The sequence below is a fragment of the Poecilia formosa genome, unplaced genomic scaffold (genome assembly GCF_000485575.1).
Source record: "Poecilia formosa unplaced genomic scaffold, Poecilia_formosa-5.1.2 Scaffold173, whole genome shotgun sequence".
In the NCBI taxonomy this organism is placed as follows: domain Eukaryota; kingdom Metazoa; phylum Chordata; class Actinopteri; order Cyprinodontiformes; family Poeciliidae; genus Poecilia; species Poecilia formosa.
Genome location: NW_006800112.1, coordinates 259,521 through 284,347, shown reverse-complemented (window position 1 = coordinate 284,347; position 24,827 = coordinate 259,521). Strand labels below are relative to the sequence as shown.

General features: G+C 42.0%; 1 protein-coding gene across 1 annotated transcript; it reads left to right on the top strand.

Annotated features, from left to right (window-relative positions):
- Positions 1–1,438: 1,438 nt before the first annotated feature.
- On the top strand, positions 1,439–24,019 carry htra1b (HtrA serine peptidase 1b). Its single transcript, XM_007565204.2, has 10 exons — positions 1,439–1,987; positions 7,340–7,439; positions 7,658–7,772; positions 8,051–8,140; positions 19,322–19,516; positions 19,713–19,745; positions 20,525–20,639; positions 21,963–22,020; positions 22,809–22,904; positions 23,416–24,019. Exons 1-10 carry the CDS (start codon positions 1,528–1,530, stop codon positions 23,582–23,584), a joined length of 1,431 nt encoding a protein of 476 aa, XP_007565266.1. The 5' UTR covers positions 1,439–1,527; the 3' UTR covers positions 23,585–24,019.
- The last annotated feature ends 808 nt before the right edge of the window (positions 24,020–24,827 follow it).

Here is a 24,827-nt window from a genome sequence, read left to right as displayed (position 1 = left end):
AAACATCTGATGAACTATTTGATGACATAAAACTGGAACAAGAAACATAGAATCTTTGTTTATATTGAAGTTCGACAAATCTTTATGAATTATATGTCCTTTAATTTGACAACAGGGGGTTAAACTTGGTACACAGTCTGATGCTGAGGGTCAAATTGATATTGGCATTTGTCACAGCTGCAAAACAAAACCATGAAAGCAACAAAATTGACTCAATATAAGATGAAGATGAGCAACAGAAAGTAAATTGGGCGATCTGGTGATTTCCTTCAAATACCGCCTTGCAAAAATGCTGAACATTCTGCACGGCCTCGCAGAGGCAACAACTGAACTTTCCAGTCTTCTATACTGGAAAAATCAATGTGACGATTGCTCTTCAGCTTTGCCAGGGGGGGTCGGGTCAATCAGAGGGCAGGATACTGCCGGAGTGCGGTGGCACTGAAAACCCTGCGGCATCAGCAGCCGTTTGGAACAAGAAAGCAGATCCATTCCATCCAGCTGTTAACTGTTTACAAAGAGATTATACATCCGACGTTTGGAAAAACAACAAGAAACCTCCTGAGAAGATTAGCAAACAATCGGCGCAGGTTGTAAACCAATACCTCAGAGTGGCAAAAAAAGAAGAAGAAGCAATAATCCTTCAGATAACGTAGAAAACATGTGAAAGAAGGAGGGAAATTAAATCTGCTCAAAATACAGCGATGCTGTGGAAATGTCTGTTTAAACAGGAACAGGGAAGCAGGTTAGAGTCGATGACAGGATGCACAGAGCTGAACTGAGGACCATAATGGAAGGGAAACTTGTCACTATATGTATTTTCCAAATAACAATTTTGTATTTTGGAGAAAATTACAGGGGGGAAAAATCCTATAAATTTTTTTTTTTTTTTTACCAATTTTTTTACCCACCTTTTTTCTATGCTTAAAGAAAATCAAAAACACAAAAACACCTGACATAAAGCATCATAATTCATGCATGAAAGGGATGAATACGGCATCCACACAGTAACACACCGTGGTGTCAGCATCATGCTGTGGGGATCCTGTTGCCCAGCAGAGACTTGGAAGTGTGAAAAAAAGCAGAGGTGTTAAAAACTCAGTGATACACTGCAAACGCTTTGCGACTTTAATTGCGATTTCCCTACAAAGTATTGACTCGCGGAGTTTCAATCCAAATGCACTCCACACTTTTCAGATGAGGCCTCTGAAACAAAACCAGCTTTGCTTCCCTGAAGAAAGAGATGAAGTTGCAATTTAAAGTAGTTCCAGTTTATAAAACTTGAGTTTAGTCTGCTTGACGTTTATTCTCCGCTAACATGCACCCTCTTCGCCCACCCCCCTCCCCATCCCTACCCGTCCATCCTTAAGAATGACGTCACGTTATCTCCACCAATCACCTGCAGGTTTTATCCCGCAGCTTGTATAAACCGGAGCAGCCGGTGAAAGTTTCCCACTGCGTCTTACTTATTAGGCACTGTCTGCATCTTTCTTCTCCAAGTCTCTGGGTTTCAGTTCGGACAGTCCCGTCATGCAGCTTCTCTTTCTTTCGTGCGTAACGGCGCTGCTCGCCTCCTCCTGCCTGCTGTCCGAGGCGCGCGTCGCCAAGCGCTTCGCCATCGACTGTCCGGAGAGATGCGACAAGTCCCAGTGCCCGCAGATCCCCGCGGACTGCCTGGCCGGAGACGTGCTGGACAGCTGCAACTGCTGCCCGGTGTGCGCGTCCGGCGAGGGCGAGCAGTGCGGCGGCCCCGGCGACCAGGACTGCGCAGAGGGCATGGAGTGCAGGGTGACCGACGGCGTGGAGGTGTCCGCCACCGTGAGGCGGAGGGGCAGGTCCGGCGTGTGCGTGTGCAGCAGCGCCGAGCCGGTGTGCGGCAGCGACGGCGTGTCCTACCGGAACATCTGCGAGCTGAAGCGCGTCAGCAACCGGGCCATGAAGCTGCAGCAGCCGCCGGTCATCTTCATCCAGAGAGGAGCCTGCGGGAAGGGTGAGCGCATGTGTGCTTGCGTGCGCGTGCATGGTCAGATTGCATCTAAAGGGAAATAGACGACAATTAGGGTCGGCCAGAAGTATGAGCGAACTTTGCAACTGTGAAGGGCTCAAAGAGAACACACGATATTTACACACATATACATCTTACATAATATTAAATAACACAATCCTCATTTAAAACATTTGATGGTTACTTCTGCTTGAACCTAGTAGGCACAAATGAACTATGTGGGGTGAATAATCGCCTTTTTTCTTTGAAACACATTTAAATCACTGTTTACTTGAAGACCAAAAGCAAAGCAAGTGATATTAGATCATTTTAACCCTGTGGGGTTTTTTTTGTTTGTTTTTGTTTTGTTTTTTGTTGGAGCCAAAGAAGGGTTTTTATCAATAACAAGTAATACATGACGGCTTTATCCTAAATGCTTTTTGATTAATCCACAATTTGAACCGGGTAGCATAATTGTTATGTCAACCACAATGTGTCAGATAATCGTCGTTCATTAGTTGTTGGTTCACCAGTTGTGCTAAATGTAGAAAGCAAAAAGAAAAGGGACAGAAAAAGATCAATCAAGAGGAAAGTAAGCTTAAAGGGAAGAGAACCGCCGAATGGAAGGCTGCTGATGTTCGCCGCTGAACTCTGTTTTCATAAATTGTCTTAATTCATCAATCTGATTTAAATTAAACTCCAGATCATTGTTGCTTTAGGGGTGCAGAAGGATGTTATGTAATTTAGATTTTTTTTCTCTTTTTTTTTTAAGTTTCAATGAGCACTCCCGTGTTTTCACCCTTTGTTTTATTAAAGAAAACAACCAAGTTGCACGGAAACCCAGGTTTTCACATTTAAAATGATATTAACAGTGAAAGCTAAATGTTTGGCCAAACTGCCCAGCTCACAGTTCATTTTTTGTCTTTTTGGTCTTCAACAAGGACATTTTCACCAACATTTCAACCTCCCCTTTTCAGTCCCCCCTTATTTAAAAAAAAATAATTTCTGACTTTTCTTTTTCTTCTTTTCTGGCACAGTTTTCTGTAGTACATTGATTTTCTGTTCTTCTACCAACTGGTCCAGCCCCATTAGAAGTCACACACCTCCCTGAACATCATTCACTCCCATGTCCTCATGCTTTCATTATGCTTATGCAAGAAGGTCATATCCATGTAATCATTTAGATAATAGATGAAATGTGTCTGTATGGGACCTTAATTACATAAACTGATCAATTGGAGTGTCTGCACATATTTCATTGTGCAATCTAGAGGTGGAAAGGACAAACCCGGATAACTCAACAGAAAGTAGCTTGATGGCAAAAAGCTACTTGTTGGGAGAAAGTGAAGTCAGTGAAGTTAATGCTCTGTAACTGCTGCGACAAAAGTTTACACACTCCTGTTCACATTTTGCCACAAGTGTCAAGTGCATTTATTGCCGAGACTTGGAATGAAGCGATGCACGGATTTCAAAACAATGTCGCAAATCAGTAAATCGTTGCATGCTTTCGTTTTAATCCCCACTTTACTCTAACGCTCGAGATATATATATATATAAAAAAAAAAAAGCTGCCAGCCTGCCTTTGGAAATCACCCGTTTCACAAACAGTCCATCTGAGTGTAAGCTAACCTCATGCAAACGTTCTGTTTTCCGACTTTTGTTAGAAAACTCTCTAGTGGACGAAGAGGAGAGGCAATAACCAGAGCAGACAGGTCAGGAGGAAAAAGGTTGTTTGAAGCTGGGTGCAGTTATGAAACAAAACCCCAACCTTGGAGTGTGAACCAGAGAAGCTGCAGAGCTGTGTGACTCATGACTTATGCATTTCAGCAGACCCACCGTTCAGCTAAAACAATCTACTGGCAGAACAGCTGGAGATTGTGTTCTCCACAAATCTGACCTTTACATGAAGAAGAAGACAAGAAGAAAAGAAACCAGCAACATAATCCCTTTTGCAGATTTTTGCAATTTTTTGGTCAGTTTTGTTGTGTCCAAAAATTTGTGCTTGCAGTGCACATTCTTCCAGAGAAGAATGTGCACTGCTCACATCTGACCCAAAATGAAACGCTACGTGCATTAACCCTCTGGCGGGGTCAGCATCATGCTGTGGGGAGGCTTTTCTTCAGCAGGAAAGCTTTAGCAGGACGACGGCCCCGAACACACAGCCAGAGCTGCAAGGGAGTCGGTGGCTGACAACAAAATGTTTTTTATGCGTCAGACCTCGACTGCAGGATCTACAGCTTTTACTTGCAGCAAAGGAAGATGTAACAAATTCATTTGTTTAAAACAATTAAAATGATGTTGAGTTTTTTCTTTTTCTCCTCCAGTTTCGCCTCTCTTGCTGCTGAGTTTTAGTGAGGCGGTTTCTGCGTTTCACCGGCGTTACGGCAAAATATCGCTTATTTGTTACATTTTCTTCCTCTCCCGGGGTCTTTGGCCGTCCTCCATCTCCTGAGCGGCGCCGTGAAACTGCAGCAAAAGGGGGACCGGGGGGAGGGGCTGTTTTCCAGCTCCGGCGCTCACTCCCTCTCAAACACACCCTTCTATGTTATCTTAACAGGGTCATAATGTGTTGAAATAAATCCAGGACGCCCCGAGTGACTGCCCCTGTGCGGCTAGAACGCGCACAGAGCTCCGAGTCATGAAGGACGCACACATCCCGGAGACGCCGCAGCTGTGAACACACCGGACCTGCTGAGGCAGAGAGATTCTTAAGAGTAAATCAAGGTCAAAGTCGGGCTCCACTTTCTCCCTCTCCTCCTGAGAATCCCAAGCATCGTGGTGCATCCTCTCCTCCCCGTCCCGCTCCGACAGTCGGCTCATCCAAAAACCACATTTATTCGTCATTCCTTGACTCCGTTCCTAATCCGAAGCAGTCGTTTCTGATTTACGGCCTCGGGGCAGAAATCTGGACGGTGTCGGTGAGACGCCGGTGATCCGCCTCTTCGCTGGGTTGTGTAACTCCTTAAACAGAGACAGATTTAGGTCAGACGTTTGTTTAACCCAGATCTGGGGATCGAAACGTTTGCTTCTTACTCCCCTCCGCGCTTCATCTCCGTGTGCAGACCTGTCGGCTGTTTGGACTCGAGAAACAAACGTTTGCACGGTGACTCAGCGCGTTCAAATTCTTTCCCAAAGTGATCCCCTGGAAAACAGAGCATTGCTTCTGTGAAAACAGTTCGTTGTTTGATCTTCGTTACGGAATTTGACGCTTAAAACTCTCCCCGTGCTGCATTCAGGGACACTTGATCTCGCCGTCTGAGGCAGTTTTATTTGCTCGGTCAGAGGCTTTTTCCTGACCTCCCAGCGCGCTGAGCTGTTACCAACACCAGCAGCTTAGTTGGCTGTTTTTGTCCAAATGACTTCTTTAATTTCACTTCAACTTTCAAAGCTGCATCAGCTGGCAAAGCATTAATCCTGCGGGCGAGCATCCGGCCTATAACACTGGCAGGTTTCTTCCAGACGCTCTGCTGCAGAGAATGCGGCGTTCTGCTGCAGCTCTGGAGGTCGGCTCTTCAGACTTTTTTTTTATTTTTAGAGCTGTCAGCTCCAGGTGCTCACATTAAATCGTAACTTATAAAGGTTTCACCCTTTTTTTGACCAAAATCCCAAGCTTCATGCCTCGTTTCTTACCCTTTGCGTTCCTGACTTCAATCACGTTTCAATCAGTGTTTGGTGGAAATGATTCAGCGAATCAATGCCACACCGAGAGTTGAGGTTCATTTTTATTTAGGTCTTTCTAATAAAAACAAACGCATCTCTGCAAAGTTGTATTTTCTCAGGTCAGGGAAACAGGAAAGAAAGAGTCGTTTAGAAAGAGTCGCACGGAGCAACTGTGCTGCCCAAGGTTCACGCCTCTGAAATGAAGCGAAGTGGTTGCCAAGACGACGGAGTTGAGAGCTTTTCCTGTGATAAGATCTGAAAACAGCCTAAATATTTGCAGGGCACCGGCCAACTTGTCCCTGCCGACTTGTGACCGTGAGGAAAAAGAGCAGAGACAATGTCCTCACTGAGGACTCCTGTCTGTCTGGCCCAGTTAAGGTCACATTTATTATGTGACATAAGAGGTTTGATTAAAAAAAAAATATATATATATATCTTTTAATAACAAACCAGTCGAAACATTTAATCGTCCCCATGAGTTCAGCTTGATGGACCTCATTGACCAGGTTTTCTCAGCTTGTCCAATTTTTGTCTGTCAGGCTTAAGATCTTTAGATTTTCTGTCATCAAAATAATTCTTGATCCATCCGTTCATTCGTCGAACAATCGATGTCATAGGCATAGCGTCTAGATAATCGGAGCATCTTAAATGTCTCATTGTAAGTCACCAGCCACTATGGCGCTCAGAATGATGACGGGTGACTGACATGGAAAGAATAAAATTATCCTCACTTTAAAAACATTTCTGTTACTAAAATTAAAAAGGTGGCAAACAGCCTGAAATGGTAGGAAGGTCCAAGGATCCACAGGTCAACCATTTCTGCCTTCAGTGGACAGCCTATTGACATGACAGCAGTTCATTTTTTTTTATTTAAGTATGACATTATCTCATTTCAGCCACTGATTTAAAAAAATAAATGTCTCCCTCAAGAATTTGACGTTACTTCATTCGTAAACCCAGGGATTATGTTTTATGTATTTGCACAACATGTCCAACACCTAACATTGACAGAGTTTAGAGGTAAACTCTGTGTTGAAGGGAAATTGGATTAAATTTAAAGTCACAACTGAGCAGTTTTGCAATAGGCCTAAATCTTCTTGTTGGTTGAAAAAAAAACACGAGCGTGCAGCAGAAACGATGTTAAAAGCTGTTTGGTAAAGTTTTGCTTGCTCATTTGTGAAATAAGTCCAGGCTGCTTGCAATTACTGTTTCTAAATTCGATGTTTACGACACAGAAAGGAGGATGTGTTTAATTGTTCGTCCCGTGGGATCTGACTGGGAAAGGGGAAACTTTCCCACAGCATCGGTTTGAGAAGCGGATCTCTTACAAATCTACTTCTGGGGTCAAACAGGAATAGCGTGACACAACAGGAGCAATTCTTCTTCTTTGTCTGCAAATCTCTCTCCATATCTTTTGATGCTCTGAATTTCTTCCTTTGTTTTATAAGGATCAGAACGAGAAGCTCTCTCAGGTTCACGTTGACTTCTACGTCAGATATAAACTCTTTGTCTGCAGTTTATATCTGTTCTCTGCGATCCAAACCCAGGTTAACGCATGTTTTACACGTCTAACCTGGCAACCCAAAAGCAGAGTTATCGCCTCTCATCTATGTCGTTTGCGTTTCAGGCCGGACCACACAGAGATCCTCTGATTGGCCGCGACGCCACGCACTGATACTGTGTTTCTCTCCCTTTCAGCCCAGCTGAACCTCGACAGTCTGCGGCACAAATACAACTTCATCGCCGACGTGGTGGAGAAAATCGCTCCCGCTGTCGTTCATATTGAACTCTTCCGCAAGTAAGAACGCTGCGTGAAATTTAAAATGTTGCAACATAAATTCCTCTGCAGCTTCGGGCGAGGATATTTTTCGCAGCTCTTTGTAATTCATGAATGACGAAATCTGTTAAAATTCATCTTTAAAGTTATGAATTCTCTTGAAAGTTCTGGTGTTAAACAGGATTATCTTTAGGTGTGAAATGCTTTGTTGAGGTTGTTTTGAATCATTTTCCCTTTAGGATGATATTTTCTAAGAGGGAGGTCGCCGTCGCCAGCGGCTCTGGTTTCGTCGTTTCTGAAGACGGGCTGATCGTCACCAACGCCCACGTGGTTGCCAATAAGCACAGAGTAAAGGTATGTGAAGCTCCCGAGTTGCATTTTAACCTTTTAATATATGAATTACATCTTTAGCGTATATAAAACACCTTGACTTTACTCGTGACTTTAAGAGTGTTGTCCCATCCGTCCAGAACCTTTACAGAACAGTGAATATTCTGTTGCTTCTTTCCTTTCTTACAGGAAATGTTAGATTTTATCGTGCTGTAGTTTTTATTTCTTCAAGTTGTTTTTTTGACTGCTTAAATCTTTACATTTTGGTGAGGGTCAGACGAACTTTTCTCCATGCCCTGCAGGTGGAGCTGAAGAGCGGCGCCACCTACGACGCCAAGATCAAAGATATCGACGAGAAGGCCGACATCGCCCTCATCAAGATCGACGTACCGGTGAGCAGCAGAGGGCGCCAGAGAAAACAAATGAACTGAGTGTCTTCTGTTTGTCTTTACGTTTACGATCTCACATCTGAGTTCATCCGTTTTGGTTTCACTCTGTTCCCAGTCGGTTGTCGTTTAAATCAACTCTTCCTAGCGACCTCAGAGTCGTTGAGCTGTGACTCCCTCTACGAATGATTATGAAATTAGAGCAGGTCAACTTTGATTTCCGTAATATCTTTTTGTGGCACAGTTTACACCTTAGAGCGTTTTCTCCGAAAATGGATTCCTGGTTTCAAAAACGCCAGAAATCTTTTCTTCCACATAGAAACGGCCCGAAACGTTTTTTATTTTTGGTTTTTTTTACTCCTCCAGGCCTGTAAGTGGCGCTAAGCATGAAGTATTGGACATGTGCCTAAAGCTTCCACACGAGGTTAGAGGTGAACCCAACAAGAAAACAAGCATGGCGAACGTCAAGTGGTGTCTTTTGTGTTGAGAGGAGACGAAATCAAGCTTCTTCTCCGTGTCGTTTTAGCATTATGAAACAAATTATAAGACGGATGCGCAGTCCACCATTGCAGCTGCAACATATGGCGCATGTGATGCGTTTGGGATTCTAGGTCACGTTAAAAAACTTGAGATAATATGTCAGCGTTTTCACAAAACAGGTGTTTTCTCTGTCCACGTGAATACACAAGGTTAACATTTTCACTCTGGAACTTGCTCCTAAAAAAAAAAAAAAATTGTGTTGGGTTTCCTAAAATGACATTTTCACTTTTTTGTTTTGGGAATAACATTTCTGTGTAGGAACCAGAGTACCCAGTTGATTTTGTCATAATGAATTGTTTTGTTATTTTTTTCTTATTTCTATTTAAATTTTCAGTCAGTCATTATTTGTCTGACAGTGCCTAAGAAAAAGATACAGTTTAACAGTTTATTTCCTTAATAACTAATAAACCAAGACAATACAGCTAAAATATTTTAAATTAATTTCTCTGGCAGTTTCTCCATATCCTTAAAGCTTCATTATATTTAAATTTATATCTTATTTAAATATGAGCCAGGCTCTTATGTTCCAACTTCTTCTTCCATCTTCTTGTTCTGTGTCTGTTTTCCAAAAACAATCCATTCTCCTTCAGGTATTTACAGTATTAGTGTGTTTTTCATTAAGATTTCCTGAGAGCAAAGTCTGGTTTTAATTTTAACCCGGTGGGATTTTTTTTTTTTTTTTTTTGAGGCGAGGCGTCTCAGGGAGAAAAATGTCATGACTCACTAAAGTGTCAACAGATGGAGCAGGTCAGCAGGGACCGAGAACGGTGTTTATGTGTTTTAAATTTGTCTTTCGCTTTTCATAGCACATTGTTTTTACCTCAACACAAACACAGCATTTATATGGTAAAAAATCAAACAAACAAACAAAAAAAAAACTTCTGTTACATTTCCAGGTACTCTTTAAGCTTTTATTGGTTTATTAAATTGGTTGGTTTAAATTGGTTTAAATTGGTTTATTGGTCAGTTTTCAAAAATCAAAAATATTTCCTGATTTATGGTGTTTTTATATCAGCTATTGGACTTCAGTCCAGGCAGTTTAATCCATGTTTTTCACTTCTTCACTAGTCCTTTCAGAGGAGCAAATAGGCAGTAAATTAAAGGAAATGAAGTCCAGCTGCGCTTATGAAAGCAGACCGAGCGTATTATGCAACTGTGAATTGGCGTGTTTTCAAAAAAAAAAAGAAAAAAGAAAAAAAAAAGGCAAATTTCATGACCGCTTAAAGACAACTGAAGGGTAAATTTGTAACATCAGATTTTAGTCTGAACTCTGCAGGTCAGAGGGGAAAAAATTAAACCGTTTGTGACATTTAAACATATGACTGGAGTAGATTAGGTCAAACAGGACATTTAAGGAATGACTGAAATGCGTCACAAATGCAATAATTTCATAAAACGGAAATTTTTATGTATTTATTTATTTCTTGCTCCTTAGAAGCTCAGCCTTGAGTTCACCAGGCAGTGAGGGGAGGGCATCTTCTCAGGGAGTCAGCACGCTGCGCAGGCTGTTAGAAACTTTACAAGCTGGGCTATTAGTGCTATTTTGGCCTTTTACTCAGGTCCGCAGTTTGCACGGTGCAATATGTAGGTCTCTCAACTGTTTGTTCAAAAGAGAAACATAATAAAAGAACCAACGTGACACCAGAAATTGGACACAATTCTGTCTCTTTTTGGTGCTTTGGCAATAAATCACCCAACTGCAGATAAGAGAAAACGTCTTGCTCTGCATTTCTTCAAAATAAGTGTAATTGTAGACGAAGCAACCAGCGACTTCTCTCTACTCGTGCTTTGCAGTAGAAGTACACATTGTTATTTAACTTTAAACACTATATATTCTTCAATTAACACATATGTTGCTGTGGTCGCTATGAAGGGAGCGTGCTTCTGGGTTAGAGTCGCACCACTTCTCTCTAACTGGGGAGCCGATTTTAAATGCTGCAGAGCTTTAAACTATAACTATTCGTGTACTTTATATATACATCATATACATCAGCATTTTATCTGTCATTGCAACATGATATATGGTTGCCTGGAACACAAAAAATGTACACAATTATTCCTGTTCTTTACTTCAAAACTTCAACTGCATAATTTTTTTTCCAACTTGTGATATCTCTTCCAAAAACCACTGGAGAGATTTGAAAATTGACATAAGCAGCCAAAAAGACCTTCACGTCGCTGAAACCTTGAATTATTTTTCGTCTCATCTAACACTTTTTTGCACAATGACAGACTGCTTGAGGTTCACATTAAACCCTTTCCTCCTCTCCCCTCTTATTAGGGAGACAAATACAGGGAGCTGTTGTTGTTTGACAGCTTTTTCTTCTTCTTTTTTTTTCAATTTGTCAGTAATTAGAGAACAAGGCCTAAACCAACAAGAAAAAGAACGGTTTAAAGTTGGATATCGGTCACCAGGATTTTACGGTAGCTTTTGAGTCAAAAGCACTTCTCGCCACTGTCAGATGAAGCAGGTGATCTGGTGGAGATCCGTCCTAATTTTGCTCACGCAGACACAGACAGAAGTGGGGGTGTTTTCCACTTAGCTTTATTTACACAGGTAGATCTCACTAAGACACGGGGAGGCAGGTTGACAGCAGAGCAAACAGTGAGCTAACGCTGCAGTGGATGTTGGCTTCTTGGCGTGTTCGGACAGCTTGCACGGGGAAACTTTAGCTCCAGGACGTCAATATGAAGAAATTCATTAACCATTAGAAATGGGAGATTTTTTTTTTTTTTTTTGGGGGGGGGTTGAAGTTTGCTTGGAAACACAAAACAATTCGTCACTGCACACCCAGAACACACGTTACGTCACGTGATTTTTCGCTGCATCTCAGACTGGTTTGCAATGGGTGCAAATGTGATGAGGTTTGCTTTCACATGATGTGGGAGGATGTACAGAAAGAAAAAGAAGGAAAGGAACTCCAACTTCTGCGTATTTTTCCTTTTACAGATTATCTACATGCTAGATCATTAGAAAAACGTTACTTGTGCATTAAACCTTTCACATAGAGAAAAGTTTCTCTTTTTGTTTATTTGTTGGCCTCCATCACCAAAGAACTGAAACTAAACTAAAACTAAAAACGTCTCCTTTTAGTTTGATTCTTTTGCCCTTTGCTACACGGTGAGTCTGTTGTACACTGTTTCGGTCCTCAGACCTCAGAAAGTTTGGGTTTACCCGCCGCTTTCGACAATATGCATTAAGTTATGATCACAGGGAAGGGGCGGGTAATGGTGGTGTTACGATACATGGCTTGTTAGTGGTGAAGTTCTCTTTAATCCCCTCTGCTCCTTTGAAACGGCCTCTCTGAACGGTGTGAACATTCTGCGGCTCGGCGTTCAGGAGGCTCCTGAGTGGAACCGCAGCTGCGAGGAGCCGAGTGCAGGTGAAGCTGTCAGGCGTGTCGCTGCAGGTTCAGGACAGAAAAGCCTGGGCTTGACGCCGATGGAAAGAAGTTTAAGTTTCTCCGTCGCTCGTCTGCTCCAGTTTCTCCTTTCCTAATAACAAACTTATGCTGCCGCTGTGGGAAGATCTATTTTATCACAACTCATGAGCTCATCTCTAAGCTAAGATAGAGGAACATATTTTATTTTTTTTAGTGCATCATAGGTGGTCTTAACACAAACTTCTACTTGCATAGAGAACTGCGCTTGGCTGCAGATAGCATCGGAGGCACGCAGAGAAATTTAGTTCAGTGGAGAGAAACAAAAAAGGAAATGCGAGCTCGAATCGTGATAGTGGTGTGTTGAAGTCTCCAGCTGCCGCATCTGAGGCGTCTTCCCCCTCCCCGCCACCCCCGGAGCCTGTACAGACAGGAGCTCCTCCTGGGTGTGTTTTTAATCTCGATCTTTAGAGCGGCCTTGCGGCAGTATTCCTTCTCGATCGAGCCGCGATCGTGTTCCGTGACAACGTGTGGAAATTTCGCATCGGTTTCAGCTCCGGCAGGCCTAGACGTCTGAGCATTGGCAGGCACCTGATCTCTGCGATTAACGATGAAGAGATGCAAAAAAAACAAAAAAAGGAAGAAAAGTCCGTCAACTTGTGTTTCGATCCTGTCAGAGATGTACATTTCTGACAGGATTTATAGGTGAAAACCAAATGATTATGAAAAAAAAAAAATCCACGAGAGGAATTAAGAGTTATTGGTAAGTTTAGGAGAACAAAACAATGTTATGACTGTAAAGAAAGTCTGTGGAATGCCAGACTTCTACTAGGAGAGGAAAAAAGTCTAATAACAATGAAAACAGAGGAAGAAAGCTTCTAAAAAATCAGTGTTAGTATCGACAAGGTACTGTGGGAACAGGATGACTTTTTCGCTCTTAAGTTCCTGCATCCAGGATGAAAACAGGTACTGCTGCAAAACACATTAGTGCAAAGAGCAAGGTTGACTCTTAACGTCTGGCATGGGAGGAAACAATCAGTGCTGCTTTCTGCATCAGGTTATCCTCCCTTCTACAGGAAACAAGACAGTTTTTCATCCCTGTGTGATTTAAAAGAGTCGGCTGTGACGGGGGTGGGGTGGGGGGGGAGACACACTGACAGACAGTGTCAGTGTGTCAGATTCTTGTAAATTGAATCTGCGCGCCGAGTCTCTGTCAGGCGCTGCTGGGGTTTTCCACCGTTGTTGAAAATCGCTCTGCACTTTACAACGCACCGCCTGGAGGGACAAAAATGGTTGAAAGCAACGTAAGCAGCAGCGTGGCTGCTGGCTGAGCTGTGGGAGGCAGTGTGAGCTTTACCAATAACTAGACAGGAAGGTCAGCCACCGCTGTGACTTTGCTTTTCCTTCTGGAAAATGTGAGATTGTCCTTTGCCACATTTCAGGATGAAGTGCTGCACTCAGCATTTTTTTCTATTTATAGTTTTTTCTTTACTTTGGAATCAGGTCAGTAAACGTAAAGCAAGAGTGTTTTTGTCAAAAATAATTTCCCAAAATTCATTTTATGTCTTTTTTTTTTATTTTTGTTTTGCTTTAAATCTGAAATTTGAAAACTGAAAAGGAAAAAAAAAATCAAAAGAAAACCAAAGTGAAAAATCAAAACAAGTAACTGAGCTCTGTTGAAGTCTTGGGTGATCTCCTGCTGTTCAACCAGGCTGATTTTTTTTGTGACGTTTCAAACGAAAGGAGCAGGTTTTATCAAATCTAAGTTAAAACCTCAAAGCCTGAAATCGAAGGATTTATGCAAAAAATTAAGAGCTCATAAAAAGCTTCTGGTGCTTTGAGTTTTACACACACACGCACACACACACACACACACGCGCGCACGCACGCACGCACGCACGCACACACACACACACACACAAAAACTATAATTCAGTTGCTCTGATGTTAATCCAAAATTAAATTTATATATACTAACATAAAGGTCCTGATTTATTTGTTTGTGATTCGATCAGCTCTGTTACTTTCATGAACGGTTTTGATCACGAGCACGAAAATCCACAAAAAAAAACAAAACAAACGTTTTGAACGTTTCAGCTAACTGTCACTCCGCAGCGAATACAGAAGCATGCTGAAAAGTAAAACGAATGATGCTTTCATCTATTCTTAGTTTTTTGCATTTGATCGCTTCGTGCCATTCTGCTCCGTTGGTGTCTGGAAGTGATTACTCAGCAGCTCCTTTATAATTTCAGAGTAGGAACCCATTTTCCTGGTGGGTGGACGTCTGCAGGGTGGCATGAGAACGTTAGAGGGTCTGACTTGTGTTTATGGATCAGTCTGGGCCCAGGAGAGGAGCTTTTCATTTCAGATAATGAAGCAAATCATCTTCTGAATCCATCCAGAACCAGAACTCAACTGTGTTTATGCTTTGAAGAGATGTAGGTCGTAGTTTTTTGGGGGTCGAGGTGGGGTGGGGTGGGGGGAGGTTAGTTGGAGACGGAACGTATTTGGTTTTTCCTTTGGAGCTATCACGCAAAATTTTCTTCACAAATTAACAAATTAGCCTCAGAATGGGACAAAGGAGCAATTGGAAGTGGCTTAAAAATCATGTTTTCTTTTGTTGCTTGGATGGTTAGTTTAAGTCAGAGTTGTAGTTTGATGGGTTGATCAGTGCTCTGCTGTGACACTTTGGCTCCCGTCATTCATGTGGATTTTACTTCGACATGAGCCGCCTAGCTTAGCGTCGATACAGACGTTATCTCCTGTTAGCTGTGACCTCGTTTAGCAGGTTAGTGCCCCCTGACACAAAGCTAAAAGAGGTTCTGAAATGTTTTAACAAGTCCAACAAGCGTTGACCTCATTTCTAAAATTCCCCAATCCCAGTCCAATCAGTCCTTTTGCACAATGTGCTCAAGAAACAAGTCTGATCCAGCAACGCGCCGACTCGCAGCTTACAGGACTTAAAAGATCTGGTGCTAATGAATGCCGTGCATTCATGCCTGCATGAAAGTAACGTTTTGATTATTAATCTTTTTTTGAACGGGGAAAATGCAGGTTTACAGGAGGTGATATGTTTATTTCAACATTTGGCATTAGTTGCATTTCTTCCTGATACGCTGAAGCTCGCATTTCCTTTAAACTGCTGAATATTGCCTTTCAGCAAGGGCTTGCTTAGCAATATTTTAGTTTGATAAGGAGTCGTTATCTGCCTTGATAATAAAGACTTTGTCTTTTTGTAGAGTTTCAAAAAGGAGTTTCTTCAGTAGTTTCCACCTGCAGATGTTGCCTTTTCAAAATTACTCATGAAAAGCTGCTTATTTGGTAAAATGTGCCCAGCAGCAACATCTGACTTTAACAATGTTTATTGTAGAAAGTCCTTTTAGCTGGAGCTTAAGAGAAGTCACATCAGAATCTGATTCTCCAGTGCACTCAAGCTCTTAAACTAGCCACGATTCCCTGCTAAATGAGGTCTGAACAAGTGAATCCTTGATCTTTTATGAGTGTGTCTGAATCTGTTTTTAGCACAGGGGATTGAATCAATCAGCATGGATGTTTCTAAGACATGTGGCATCAATATTTGTTTTTTTTTTTTTTTTTATAAAACAAAAATGTCTGTTGTGAAAATGAATTCCTGGCAGATAGACGGCTGTGTAGAAACAGGAGAACACGATGCTCTTTTTTTTCGTGCATAAAGTGTTGAAGTTTATAGCCATTAAGCTAATTTACCTTGAAAACATCCACAAAAAGCAAACATAAAAAACAAACAAACAAACAAACAAATACTTTGAAGTTTTTCCTAGAAAGCTTAAAAATATGCATGATTTCCTGTCACTTTTCTGGTCTGGAGAACAGCAGCTGCTCACTGTTTCTGCTTCAGGCTCCACGGTTTAATTTGCTTTATCGCATGTCGTAACTCATCGGGACCTCGGGACGCAAACTTTCTCTCAGCACACAATCTGCAGCGACGGGCAAAGGCCTGTGCTTTGAGCATACCTGTGGATTCAGACATGCTTTTCCTTCAGTCTAAGGTTCTGTGGAAACATCTCCATCACTACCCAGAAGCCCTCAGATGGAAAACATGTTTACGTCTGTCGCATCAGCTTGCATCTGTTTCCCTCATAGCCGTCCACTCCACTTAACTCCACCTAAGTCGCTCTGTCTCTCTCTCTCTCTCTGTGGCTGCAGGCCTGTTGTCACTTTTTCTGTTTTCCTGTCTGGTACCGAGATTTAAACTCAGCAGACTGACTTTTATGAGAGAAGACTGGAGTGGAGGAGGATCTTCTCTTGAAGCCCTCGTCCGCACCTCGACCTTTCTTATTAAACACAAGAAAATAGGTCAGAGGTGTGTGTTGAGTAAGTCGCCCGAAGGCTTGTTATTTAACAGAGGAAATGGGCGGGCGCATGGTTGTGCAGCAGTCAAACCGAATGCACGCACACGGAGACAAACAGACGGTTGTTATGCTTGGGGGAAGAGTGGAGCTGATGAAAGTCGGGCTCCGACATCTGTCTCCGTTTTTCTGCCTCGCATCACGTCTGGACCTGAAGTAGGTCAGTGGGACAGCACAGGTGTCACGAAGGCCTGGCCGACCTCCAGAGCTCTGCAGCCGCAGGCGAAGCGCAGGTGTCACTTGAGGCGTCAGGTGGACAGAATGAGCTGGAAACGTGGAAATCTGTAGTTCCAGTGGCCAGTTCCAGCACTGAGGAAGAGGTGGGAGACTGGTGAATTACAGCACAGCTGGGACACTAAAAACCGACAATTACTAATTGGAATCACAAGGGAAAATATCATAAATCAAACTATAATAATAAGCCATAGCATGCTAGCAATCACAGAAATGAATTTTGCTCGTACAGAATGATAACTATAACCTCATTTGGACTTTTTTTGTTTCACGCTGGAAAAATCAAAAGGAATGAAGTTGGAATTCTGATGTGGAAACCCCATCCAGCCGGCTTCTGTCGCCATGAAACTCAGTACATTTTGCAGAAATAAACAATCCAAGTGTAATCTTGCCTGATTTAGTCTTTGCAAAATAGCCACATGTGCAGCTGAAGTGGCGAAATTTCCTTTGAGCCGGATGTCTGAGAAAATCATCTCAGAGAAAAGACGAAGCAGACGAAAAAATTCAAAAGGAAAAGCAGGAGCAAACATGACAGAGCAGATTGGATTTTATTTTGCTATCATGTCAGTAAATGACCAGAACGAATGAGTTAGGCATATTTTATCCACAGTACAAAACCTCACTGTAAAAAAAAAAAAAAGTCTCTAATTTATGGTAAAATAGCGGCAGCTGCGGCTGCCAGAATTTTACCGTAAATTAGAGACGCTTTTGTTTTGTTTTTTACAGTGCACCCTTTTGGTCAAATTTCAAAGACTTACTGAAACAGTGAACCAATAATATTTACACTGTGTGGACCAATCAAAAACCTCTCCGACATCTGCATATCAAATCCTCAACGGGTCACTGACGCTTCCAACTCGTCTCAAGTCGGAATGATTATACAATTTTATCAAAAACGTCAAAAGTGAAATAAAAAACTGCATTCGTGCTTTTTAGAATTGTTTTATAAATGCTGTTGGCTCTAAAACGAAGGGGGGAGAAAATGACACGAGTAACGTCACTGCTCACTTTAACAAAACCGGCACCAAAGTCTCTTCAAACCGGAGAACGTTACCGGGGCTGCTGATGTTTCGGGGAAACTTTAAGTGAGAGCAGAAGCAGGCAGGTTTTTATGTAAAAGGCTTTAAAATCACACGGAGGACTGGAAATGCTAATGTCTGTGAGGAAATTAGTCAGAAACGCAGACAGAGCCACAGTCAGACAATTTAGTGTTAAAAAATAAAAAAAAAGAAAATGGCTGATTTAGTGGGGAAACATTCCTGGGAAAACATCCTAATTCCCAAACGTTTGGTTAAACCTGATGAGGGAAAAATCCCACAAGTTTCACCTGCATGTCTCTAAATGCACTGCATATTGCATTTTTTATTATTATTTTTTTCCTATCCGGCGCATCGTTTATGCTCATCAGTTGTTCCTGAGTTCTCAGTGTTCCACTTTCGGACATCTAGATGTTACAGGAAACCGGTAAAAATAAGTTGAACTTCCTTCTGTTTTACTGGAAGCCTTTTTGAGCCAACGATGAGCCAGCTTTACCACCCAACTGTAACTGGGACAGGGCCGTGACCGGCAGCCGGAGGAGCGGAGGACCCCTCCCTGATGACGGAGCTCTTCTCTCCATCCTAAACCGTGACACCCACCCTCTGACGAGGCTGGTTTTGGCTTGTCGTTGTTGGCAGTCTCTTGTTTTTACAGTCATGAACTCTTGAACGCCAGGCGGTAAAGGTAGTCGGTGGCCAGTTAGAAATTTTTTACTGAAAGACTTCAAGCCCTTTTTTTAGATTTTATAGAAGACATGTTGGTGAACTTCCACTTTGCAGCTCTTTCTTTTTCATTGATCACTCCAGAGCAAAACAGAGAGTAATTGATGTCAGAGCAGCGGCCTTAGCACATCATCATCATCATCATCATCATCATCATTATCATTAGTTGCTGTATCCTAGATCATTGTGTCCTGAGGAGTTCCAGGCCAGTTTCTCCGGAGATTTGTATCTCCTCTGCTGGGTTGTGCTTCATGGATTCCAGGATGTTCGGATCATTCTGAGAATCCGACCCAGCTCCTCCCGTTTTTCCCCTCACCGTGCATGTCATCGGCTGCGCTGATTTAGAGGCTCGACCAGAGGGCGAGCTGACTTGCTACATCTGTCTCTCACATGGCAGTAAGAAAAATAAGGCATCGCTTGTGTGTTTGGGTGCTGCTTTGTGTGTGAACTAATTGTTCGTACAGAACAATTAATGTTATAAACACGAGTTTCAGCTCTAAAACTACCGGTTGAGTAATCATCTTTAATTCTTACAAGCATATTCAGGCCAGTTCTGTACTATTACTGCCAAAAAAACATGGGACGTATGTGGTGGCTTACTTGGTCATTTAGAAAACCGTAAAGTTCTCAGCAGCAGCTTCCAGAGGTGAAGTTTGAGAAGTTCTGCAAAAAAAAAATGCAGCGGAATACTGTGAAAATATGTCGGCATTATCAAACAAACCTGTTTGAGCTAAGGATGATCTTTGTGACTTAAAGACAATTTAAAAATGTCAACCAGATAAAACAAAATCTACAAACTCGTGTCACTTTTGAGCCTGGCCGATAAGAGAAAGCTTTGATTTTGTTTGATTTCACCATTCTCTCTGCCTTGTCCATCCCGTGCAGACGAAGCTGCCCGTGCTGCTCCTCGGCCGCTCTGCGGACCTCCGCCCCGGTGAGTTCGTGGTCGCCATCGGCAGCCCGTTCTCCCTGCAGAACACCGTCACCACGGGGATCGTCAGCACCACCCAGAGAGGGGGCAAGGAGCTGGGCCTCCGCAATTCAGACATGGATTACATCCAGACGGACGCCATTATTAACGTGAGTGAACGCACAGGAGGAGCAGGAGAGCGAGGCTTACAAGAAGTAAAAAAAAATCTCTAAGCTGTTTGCAAGTTTTACCTGTTTGAAACTCTTATTCCGCTTTTTCTTTATCACCTATAAGCAGCAGCTGCTGCTGTCATAATGAATGTGAACTCAGTGGAATGAAAGTTTCATCTTGTTTGTTTTCTTGCAGTACGGAAACTCGGGAGGGCCATTGGTCAACCTGGTAAGTTTGAAATTTCTTGTGTGCATTTTGTTCAACATATGTAAATATCGAACATGTATGTTGATCCCATTATCTGAGACATATTCCCAGTCTGCTTGTGGAGAAGATATGAGGGGACGCAAATCGACATGTTTGTTGCTGTTGTTCCGACTTGAATGACTCACATCTCACTCAACAACACGGTTTCTTTCCTCCTTAGCAGACACAACAGCGGTGTTTAGGAAAACGCCTCCACATTTCACATTTTGCCAGGTCGCAACCACAGACTTCGTCGTGTTTTTGTGTGACTTTTGCAGGATTAGCCAACAAAACGACTGAACGTTGATGCATGGGTTAGGAATTTTGTTTCTCCCAGCTTCGCACATATGGAGCGTGAAATTTGTTTTGCATTGGACTCTGATTCACATATTAGACGTTCAAGCTTCGATTTTAATGACTTTTCCACTTTGACTTTAATATTTTAACACAATGGATTCCACTCCTCTAATAAACATGGACCGGTCCCATAAAGCTTTTTTTTTTTTCTCTGATTGGCCTTATGAAATCTGTAAAACAAAAACAGAACTTTTTATAACACTCGACCTCAGCCGAGATATTACTTAACAGATGTCAGATGTGAAAACAAACATCGAGCATCGCTAAGTTCTCATTAGTCGAAGCCAAATAATCAGTTTAGGTAACGCTTGGCAGGCGACGTCAGGTCCACAGCTGACTCTGATTTTCAGCCGTGTTCCTTGAATTGCTCGTGAAATGACGCGAGCCTGTTGTTGTTTTTGCAGGACGGGGAGGTGATTGGCATCAACACTCTGAAGGTCACTGCCGGCATCTCCTTTGCCATCCCGTCAGACAAGATCAGACAGTTCCTGGCAGAGTCACATGACCGGCAGGCCAAAGGTTTGCCACTCTGCCAGTCGTCGATAATACGCAACAAATGGATTCTGTGCTGATAATTTAATCGCAACAGTTGTAAATCGCAACAGTTTTTCTGGAGATTTTGGTTTTTACTTTATGAGTCACAGATTACCTTTTTCCTGAAATATGCAGCTTATTCAGCTGTAACCACAGAAGAGAAACAATTTTTGTTTCATTTCCAAAAGGTGTTGCCAATAATGAAACTAAATGACTCAAAGGTTTGATTTTTATTTGAATTTATATTAAATCATGGGTTGGATTGTTGGTGAAAAAGCCACTTTATCACAAACAAAACAATTTTATGGAACGAATAAAGAAAATTTAGAGTCAGATAACAAGACGTAGAAAAAAAAAACATGATGTCAAATCATAAAGTTGCCATTTTAAATTCTTCCTCCTTCAGCTGAAAGCATCTTTTATAGCTTTAACATCACTTATAAGACCAATTTGACATACAGAAACTAACTTGTTTTGTTTCAGCTACATTTCACAATTAATTTTAAAACTTAATGCTACAAACACTTGACTAAATAAAAAGAAATCTAGTCGCTGGGCTTTATTGTAGATACAGAACAAACATGGAGACGTTTCTCTGCTGCTACTGCATTTACGTCTCTCAGTAAGACTGACTCAGGACTCTTGGCGTGTGGCTCCGTCTTTCTGGGTGGATTTTAGTGCGGTGTGAGTCACCTTTGACCTTCTAAAACAGGACGTCTTTAAAAATACCACTTTGTAAAGTTGTCACTTGACCTCGTTCTGCTGCTTTCACTCTACTAGACAGGCCTGGAATTTAGAACAAAAACAAAACTGAATTTCACATTATTGCAGCTCATAATAAAAAAAAAAAAAAACATTTTCTTTGTTCTTGAGGAAAACTCAAATAGTAAATCAAACCAAGCGCATCTCACTTAGCAACATGACTTTCACTGGATCGGGTTCCCTTTGTCCTGACGTTAACACAGAACATTACAGGACCCACTACAAGCCAAGCAGCCATGACGTAAATAAAAGCAAATAGTCCAAAACTCTGTCACGATACGAGGTTAAAAAGAGTTGACCCAGCTGTGTGTACAGTCAGCCGTGATTGGGACCAGTTGGCTGCAGTAATAAAAGTCATCATTTCCAGTGAAATGTATTTATTCCAAGCATTAAAGTTCTTTGTATTAAGTCCTTTTGAGTGACTTGTGTTTAGCATGATCCTCTAAAACGTTGACAGTATATTTAAATGTTGCAGACTTCTAATGGAGGTTTTTAAAAACATCTGCTAACATCGACTTTTTTTTTTTTTTTTTTTGCTTCCCACAGGGAAAACATTACCAAAGAAGAAATACATCGGCGTCAGAATGATGAGTCTCACTCCGTCGTAAGTTTCTGTTCCAGACTGCATCACATTTCATTCCTGTACATGATCAATAAAAGAATCATCTTGATGCCAGAGCTTTGGTTTCCACAGTTAAAAACACGTACCCCGATTCCTGTTGTTTCTAACATGGTGACACGGTGAGCCGAGGGCGGTCCGGGGTTTTCCACCTAACAAGGATGAGCAGACTGAAAATGTTTTAGTTCATCTTTAGCTACCTGCTGCCAATTCTGAGCTGGAAACAGGCAGGGATAGAAGAACAGGAGAGCAGCCAGAGAGGAGGAGGAAGACCCGCTCCAAATCAGAGAAACAGCCAGAATCTGCCTCAGTTTGTTTAAATTTAAAGATCCCAAAAGAGGAACTGAAGCTTAACTGCCTGTGTCACATAATTGGTATGACCTTGAAAATCGTTTATGTCACATTCTTCACCTTTTGTCACATTTCAGCCAAAACTTTCAATGTACTTTATTCACAACACAAAGTAGAGTGCTGGAAACCCTTTTTTAGCAGACGAGGACTGGAAAAGTTAGATTAATTCCAGATTCGCTTCTGCAACAAAAGTAGCAACACAATCGTGGCATGTTAAAGACATTCAAATTCACAGTTATTGACAAAGGAGATGCCACAATAATACAATTTTTCATTTAATGTTTTGCAGAGTTTTAAACCTCTTAGTGCCAGTTAATGTTTTAGAATCAGACGTCACTCAGTTGAGTATCATGAAATCCCCGTGGTTGATGTGTTTTGAAGGTTTTCACCGCTTCTTTTTTCTTTTTTTTTTTTTCCCTCAGGCTGGCAAAGGAGCTGAAGGAGAGGCATTCGGACTTCCCCGACATCACTTCAGGGGCGTACGTCATCGAAGTCATCAGCCGAACACCAGCCGAGGCGTGAGTGCTCTGTTTTCTCAGGAGAAACTTTAAAGATGTTTTCGTCCGATTCTGAGACCACTTCATTTACAAGTCGCACAGTTATTCCCTCAGTTGCTGCCAGACGTTATAAAAAGTGGGTGGTGAAAAAATATTTGGTGTTCAGAGAAATTTCTGAGCAACCAGATGAAAACCAAGTTGCAGTCTTCCAACTGTGAAAACAGCCAGGGATGTTTGATTTCTGGTCATGTGGTGTTTTTTCTGTAGTCCTGTTGACTTTCATACTTGAGTTTTTCTTGTTAGTAATCCTGTTGAGTTGAAATGTCAAGTAAAAGTTTTTTGAGCTGGCAGTGGAAGCAATAAATGTACAAAGGCCCAACTCAACAAAGATGAGTTGGGCCTTATCAGGACAATTTTAGAAATTCCAATTTGTCCAGTTTGTGTATAGTTTGCATATTTGGTTTTGAACCAGTCAGGTTTAGGCAGAGAACATCGTCTTGTTTCACTCCAACATGTGATTTCTCCGAGGCAGAGCTGGCCTGAAGGAGAGGGACGTCATCATCAGCATCAACGGGGATCCTGTCACCTCGGCCACCGATGTCAGCAACGCCATAAAGCGGGACGACAAGCTGCGGACGGTGGTGAGGCGGGGAAACGAGGACGTCATCCTGACCATCATCCCAGAGGAGATTGACCCTTGACCTCTCAGCTAAAGAGAGCAGTCAATCAGCGTGAGAGCTGAAGCAGTCAACCAATCGCGAGTCGGCTCTCAGAGCTTCTCGACCAATCATGAACACTTTGAATGAAACGAGCATCCAATCGGAGGGTGTGTGTGTGTGTGTGTGTGAGGCTGCGGCTGTAGAACTTCCCTTTTTCTCTAAATCCTTCCTCCCACTCTGAGAGGCTCATTACTCCTCAGGCTGAAGCTTCACGTTAGCTCTTTTACTAATCTCCATTTACCTTCCGTCGTCTCTCATCTTCTATAGCCTAACACCTGTTGTGCAGAGAGGTTACTGCAGGTCACCGTAGTTCACCATGTACTGTATATTCATGTTCATGAGGGAATATTTTGTTAAAGTGTTTTCTCTTTGTGTTTGATGACAATGTTGTCAAAAAGGAGAATAAAATTATTTTTGAAAAAAAAAAAAAAACAATGTTCTCACAGCATTCTGATTTCAGCAATTTGCTGGTAAAGGTGTGTAAAAATAAAAAAAAGTATAGATTTATTTTGTTGCTGGAGCTTAATACTAAAGAAAAGGAAAATATACACATCAATTCAGTTGGGAAAAATGAAATCCCACTTTAACAAAATCTGCAATGGCACAAACGTATCTATTTATTCTGAAGAACTTTGATTTCATGTGGATCCAGAATTTCCTGTAACTTAGTTTCCCTTAAGTACAGAGATGTTAGACTGCAGACCCAAGTTTGAACTGCAAGGTAAAAACATTTCCAAAGTCAAATGTTGGAGAAGCCACATTTATGGCCCGAACACATCGAGCACAATATATTTTTTGTAAATTAGAAAATGCGCATCCACACAACAGGGTGCAGTGCCGCAGAAGACATACGTATGCCGGGCCAGTTGGTGGTGCTATAACACAAAAAAACACTGGCGCCATGTTTGTGGCAAATGTCGCACATGTACATTTGTATTTTAGCAGTTTGATATTGGACATGGAGATTATTTTTTTATACTTATTGCAGCTTTTGATTCTGTATTCCTTCTCAAGTGTCTTTCAACAATGAACTTAGAATTAAACACTGAACAGTGTTTAAAAGTACAAAGGCAGAACTATAGGTAGAATAGCCTTTATCTTTGCTAGCATGCACAATTGCTAGCAAAAAACTGATAGCCATCCCCCGTTATCTTTCACTGCTCTATATTCTTATCAATCTCTCTATAGCAGCTCTCGTTGTTGCTCCACAAAGTCCCAAAACTTT